Source organism: Suricata suricatta, chromosome 9, assembly GCF_006229205.1.
Source record: "Suricata suricatta isolate VVHF042 chromosome 9, meerkat_22Aug2017_6uvM2_HiC, whole genome shotgun sequence".
NCBI classification, from domain to species: domain Eukaryota; kingdom Metazoa; phylum Chordata; class Mammalia; order Carnivora; family Herpestidae; genus Suricata; species Suricata suricatta.
The window spans coordinates 100,993,808-100,999,807 of NC_043708.1; the positions used below are offsets into that span (position 1 = coordinate 100,993,808).

Here is a 6,000-nt window from a genome sequence, read left to right on the forward strand (position 1 = left end):
ACGACCAAATTTCCAGCTCATTGCAACACACCAGCGGGGCTGATTTCACGGGCTGCCAGAAGTAGCTAATGTCATTCCAGAGCCAATCCCACAGAAACCCCACTGCAGACTCGACATCCCTCTCTCCCCTCACGCACGAAGCAGGCACCCCTCTTGCACGAAGGGCTGTCACTACCCCTGAACTACACGTGCTTACAAACATGAAGTTAATTCCAGACACACTGACAGCTTAAATCCTGGGGCCTGAGCCAAACTTCCAGAAAGGAGCCCTTTGTTCTTTGTTTATTGTAGAATAAATGCCCTCCTGAGGAGGAGGTCTCTCTCCTACCCAAGGCCCTTGCAGTCTGGAGGTAACCCGGGCACATTCACATGGAAGGTTTGGTAGAAATCCTTGCAGGGATCAGGAAACCTTCATGCTAGGATTCACAGTTGACATGCACAGAGCAGGCTGCTCGGCTTGGAGAAAGTGCTGCGGGGAACCGTTCTTTCCAGAAGCCTGAGTACTCCCTTTTAATGATATCAGAGTTGCTCTTCTCAAACCCCACCCCCCTTACCCCCCACAGATCATGGAGTTTCTGGCTTCCTCATGAAATAGAGCCATCTCCTCAAAATAAAAGAAAGAAAGAAAAAGTACATGAGATCTCTACTCACCGAAATAGCTCCACTTGGATCCTGCAAAGAACAAAACAAGGCAAAGTAAGTACAGCTGAGCTAGAGCAAGTTAGAGAAAACTACAGATTTTATTTTGAAACGGGCGCGGTCCCAAAGGAGGCAGACGCCCGGATGTCATCTCGGAGTCTGCGTCAGAACAACGGGTTCCCAGAATCGCGTGCTCCAGAGGGAGGCGCCAGGCTGTGGGGTCTGGCAGGGGCTCAAGCGTTAGGGAGGGGGCTTCTTGATTACAAGCCTCCCAGATCTTTTTTTTTTAACGTTTATTTATTTTTGAGAGACAGAGCACTAGTGGGGGATGGGCAGAGAGAGAGGGAGACACAGAATCTGAAGCAGGTTCCAGGCTCCGAGCTGTCAGCACAGAGCCCAAAGCGGGGCTCGAACCCATAAACCATGAGATCATGACCTGAGCCGAAGTCTGACACTTAAGCGACTGAGCCACCCAGGCACCTCAGAAGCCTTGCAGATCTTAAGCCAAATTTTACTTTCTGAATACATAATGAGATTCACAAGGCTCAACACCCAAAAGTTCCCAAAGGGTGCACAGTGAGATCTCTGCCACCCGCTCTCCCTGCTTGCATTAGAGACAGCCAGTTTCATGCGTTGATGGGGACATTTTCACGGTCTGACTGCACACACGTGTAATCACGCTCTCCCTCCCCCTTTGCCCACAAACGGCAGCATCCTGGAAGCACGGCTCTGGGCCTCGCTCTTTCCCACGGAGCAGCATGCCTGGAGAGCAGTTCACCTCGGTGCATAAAGAGGAGAAAGGCCGTCTCAAGAGGCATGTTCTTTTTGGAGGAAGCTGCCAGCCTCACCCAAGGTAGGAGGCCAGGGGCGGTGAGCACGCAAAGTTCTTCGGGGAATGTAAGGAGGCCTCCTACCCCCGCCGGCTCGGTGCCCTTCACAGGTAGAAGTCCTCTGTTCCCACGTCAAAACGCAGTTGGGGAAAAGAGGCTGCACAGGGGTTGACACGTCCTTCTTCACCTCCAGAAGGACACAGAGACCCTGAATCAAGACTCAGGGTGTCTCAGGGGACACCGCCAGGGAGAGGGACTCTCTCAATCCTAAGTGCCTCTCCTAGCTTTTCTGGATGCCTCCATCATTCTTGGCCCACCGGATGCAGTCAGAAGGCGGCACTCACGTCCGCCTTTTTCTCCTGGGAATTGATTTGCAGTCAAGCTTTAACTGACCAGCTATCTGCTCCCTTACCACAACTGGGCATTTCCTACTCAAGCCAACAGGGATTTTGAAAAGCTAAAAGAGTTTTTTAAAAAGGCGGGGGCACCTGGGTGGCACTGTTGGTTAAGTGTGGTACTCTTGAGCTCGGCTCAGGTTATGATCTCGCAGTTCGTGAGTTCGAGCCCCACATCAGGCTCTCTGCCATTGGCATGGAGCCTGCTTTGGATGCTGTCTCCCCCTCTCTCTGCCCCTCCCCTGCTCATTCTCTAATAAATAAATTTTAAAAAACCACACTTTGGAAATCTTTGAGTCTCCTTCTCAATCTGTAGTGCAGGAAAGGAGGCAGTGTTCAGACCCCTTAGAATATCCAATGAGTACTTAAGAACCTCTTGCCCATAAAAATGTCCATGGGCTTGGACATGCAAGATTTCATATACATATACAAGATTTCAGAGAGGTCCCCAGACCCTCTAAAACCCACGCTGGACCCCACAGTAGTTAACAGTCCCAAGATTGACCTTCCCTGAATTAGCAATTAAAGGAAGACATTCAGAACCATGGGGAAACTGAACTTGTATGCTACCCCCAAGTGTACTGCTAGACCTTTTACTGAAACAATGGTGAAAAGGAACGAAGGAGGCGTGGCCTTGGTACCAAGCTACAGAAGACCTCAACCCTCTTTCCTGAACATTTTTTCAGTGGTTTTGCCTGAGGGGTTCATTATGAAAATACAGTCACGGATTTCAGAGGTAGAAGACATCAGATTATTGCCACTTGGGCTAGGCGGCACTCTCGAAAGCTCGGGATCTAGAAGTTCGCAAGTAATCGGGGAGTTCATCCTCGCCACTAACCCGGAGAGACAGGCCACTCCGGTGAGCCTGGAGACCACCAGGAGAACAGCTGCTGCCCATGAGCAGTCCTGCCTTGGCCACAAGTTTAATTGCACCTGCCCCCAAACCAAATCACAGCCTCAGTATCCCACATCTTCCGCTATCCTCCCCCGAAACTGGCCAAGCTGAGGTTGTACCTGTAGCCCATCCTCCGATGCAGCATCTACGTGATACTTTGGAAAGCTCAGGGAGCAGCGGTATAGAGCGGCCAACTGGGACCATAGAGCCTCACAGGACCAGGGACTCGGTTTGAAAAAGCAGCAGCATCCAGAGTCAACTTTCCTGCCCTCCTCTCTCTGAACAGCTCTGCCTGGTCCTTGAGACCAAGATATAAATGGCAGTGTCCGGAAGGACTCAGGAGCTGGAGGCTGGGGAGAAGAAACACTATAAAATGAAGAGGAGTATAGTCCAAGGGGGAGGAGGTATCAGATGAAGGTCAAGGCCCAGCCTGGTCCATCTGCAGCTCAAAACTAACCCGAGGCAGACTTTCTAAAGGAAATGTGTGTGTGTGTGTGTGTGTGTGTGTGTTTGCTTTATCTGGAAGTAACACCTCCTGGCTCCTTGCCTCTAGCCTTAGAGGCAGGAGTCTTTAAGAAAAAAAATTTTTTTTAATGTTTATTTTTGAGAGAAAGAAAGCACAAGCGGGGGCGGGGGGGGGGCGCGGTTTGCAGAGAAAGGTTAAGACACAGAATCCAAAGCAGGCTTCAGGCTCTGTGCTGACAGCTCAGAGCCTGATGCGAGGCTTGAAGTCACGAACTGTGAGATCATGATCTGAGCTGAAGTTGGACGCTTAAACAACTGAGCCACCCAGGCGTCCCGAGGGGCAGGAGTCTTAACAGGACTCACCTGACCATACACAGGAGGCAGGCCAGGCCAAGGCTCCTGCAGCTACACTTCAGAGGCTTCCTGAGGGAGCAGGCTTTTCCAGAAGGAATTTTTTCCCCTTCCTGGAAAGGTGATCTTTTCTTTCTGTTAGAGGTGGGAGGCTCAGCTCAATGCCTGTTGGAACCTGCAGGCCTGCTCTGTACTGGGCAGGGAGAATGCCCGGAGGGCTCACTGAGGAAGTGGTATTGACATGGATCCAGGCGAAGGGTTCCTGCTTCCTGCCCTGGGTGCTAGAATCTTCTCTGAGTAACCATCGCCTAGGAGGCCAGAGACTGTCTAGCTCTCCATACGAGGTTCAGAGCAGGCTCTGCAGAATTCATTGAAATGTTCCCCCAATGCAACTAAGAATTCCAAGGTTTTCTCCAGAAGACACTTGACCTCACTTTATTACGTTCCCTCCTTCCCGACTCCAGTCATTTTTTTCAGACATTCACCAGTGCAAAATGCTGGAGGTTTAAGAGCTCCAGGGGGAGGGTACACCACACTTTGACCTCATTACCTAGCCTCACCCCCCTCCATTCCCAAGCTTGGGTTAATACAGACACTGCATCTCAGTGACTTTTGCTTTGACCTTGTCCCCAGAGGCAGGTAAACAGCCAAGAAACCTGCATGAGGAATAGCAGAATAAAACCTGTGTTCTTACACTCTGGGGGGTAGGCAGGCTGGCTACTCAGTGGGGGGTGAATGTGAAGTTTTTACTGCAAGCTTCTCCCACTCCAACCTGGAGAATGCGGAGGGAAGCAAGGCAAAGGAGAAGGGAAAGGAAAGGAAGAGGGAGGGCAAGGAGCAGAGGAAAGAAGAGAAGGAGGCGATGGAGGGGATGGCAGGGGAAGAGACCGTGTAGGGACCGGATGAGGAACTGCCCCAGGGTGAGGGGAGTAACAGGCTTTCTGGAAAGCGAGCCAATAAACGGCTGTTTCTCTCCCGTCTTGGAGCAGCTTGGAACTACACGGGAGATTTCTAGCAAAACTTCAGGTCTGGGTGCAGCTTTCCTGAGAGGGGAACACATGTCAAAGTCTGCAATTGTAACAATTAATTTCCACTTTTATATAACCAACCTTCTGTTTCTCTTGGGCCAGATAAGGGAAATAACATCAAGCATCTCGCCAGCCAGTGGATTTGAGTTGAATTAAGAGTAATGCCAAAGCTGCAGCAGCCCAGCTCCCCCCTCTTGCTCCTGCCCTGCCCCACGGGCACAGTGACCTCCAGGAGAGAGCAGCGTCTGAGCTTTCAGGCTACAGAGGAGGTCCGACGTCCCACCACCACTGCCTAGAGGGAGAGGGTCCATTTCCAGCATCATAGTCACTGTCAGCCCTCCTGTAAATGTTTCAACCTAACCTTGGTCCAGGTATCATAGCACCTACAAATATCCCTACAACTGGGGACAGACTCTGTCAAGGGCAGGAGCCACCATCAGTTAGTTACCCAGAAGTTTCCACAAAACGTCACCAAGAAACGTGCTCACCCAGCAACTGGAGAGGCAGGCAATAGGTTGGCAATCTCCTGTTGCTCTTAAGGATTAACTAACCTTAACCTTGGCTGCTCACCCTAACTAACTGCCTTGACCTGAGCCTGCAGTTCAGGTCCTCCCCGCTCTCCTGCCGTCCCCTTGGGCACCCTCAGCCTCCAGCCCTTCGGGGTTAAGGGCCCTAATTACACTCAGAAATGAGGTGTGTATCTTCTGAGTGCACACACACATTCAAGATAGTGGAGCCCTCCTGGAGCAAAACAATGATCAAAGACGGGACGCATCATCCCTTAGACTTGGGGGTAAAACGTCATGGTCAAGAGTCTCTCCTCCAAAGATCATCCTTCACTGTTGAAAGGTTCTGCAACTGCGGCGCGGCAAACCCTCCTGGCAACCACGCGGCTCAGAACGCACGTACACTTCTCTACCGTCCCCGCACGTGGACCGAGGCACAGTACTCTAAACCCCGGGTCCCTTCTCCTCCCCTTCAACAAGTTCCCAAGCCACCCCTGCCGAGCTCCACACAAACATCTTGCAACCCGCAGACAACGTGCTTCCCCCAACCGCAACAGGTCGTGCCTCACCAAGGAAAACGAATTTCCCCAAACGCATTTTCTAAACTGTCTAAAAAAATACGCATTTGATAGTATGCACGTCCTTCCCTGCTCCCCCCGAAACGATTTTGCTTTCGCATGAGGGGAAGGGGGAGCCCCGCAGAAAATCCTCCGCCCAGGTGTAGCTGAGCGCCCGGGACCGAGAGGAGGGAGGAGGCAGGCGCTTTACCGTTGAGCGGGGCCGCGCCGGCCGGCGGTTCCTTTAAGCACAGGAGCAGGAGCACGGCGGCGGCGTGCACGCTGCGGGGCATCGCTGGCCGCGGGGCGCCCGCGGCGTCCGCTCCGGCCACTC

At 52.2% G+C, this 6,000-nt stretch overlaps 1 protein-coding gene across 5 annotated transcripts in view; it reads right to left on the reverse strand.

Moving 5' to 3' along the window:
- The window catches only part of CA12 (carbonic anhydrase 12), a 51,570-nt gene that overhangs the window by 45,300 nt on the left and 270 nt on the right, over positions 1-6,000 (reverse strand). For all 5 annotated transcript variants that reach the window (XM_029952893.1, XM_029952895.1, XM_029952892.1 and 2 more), the window contains exons 2-3: positions 5,878-6,000; positions 652-672 (exon numbers count right to left, since the gene is read on the reverse strand). In XM_029952893.1, coding sequence (XP_029808753.1) covers positions 652-672; positions 5,878-5,959 — 103 coding nt within the window. In that variant the 5' untranslated portion in view covers positions 5,960-6,000. The remainder of the gene's footprint in view (positions 1-651; positions 673-5,877) is intronic.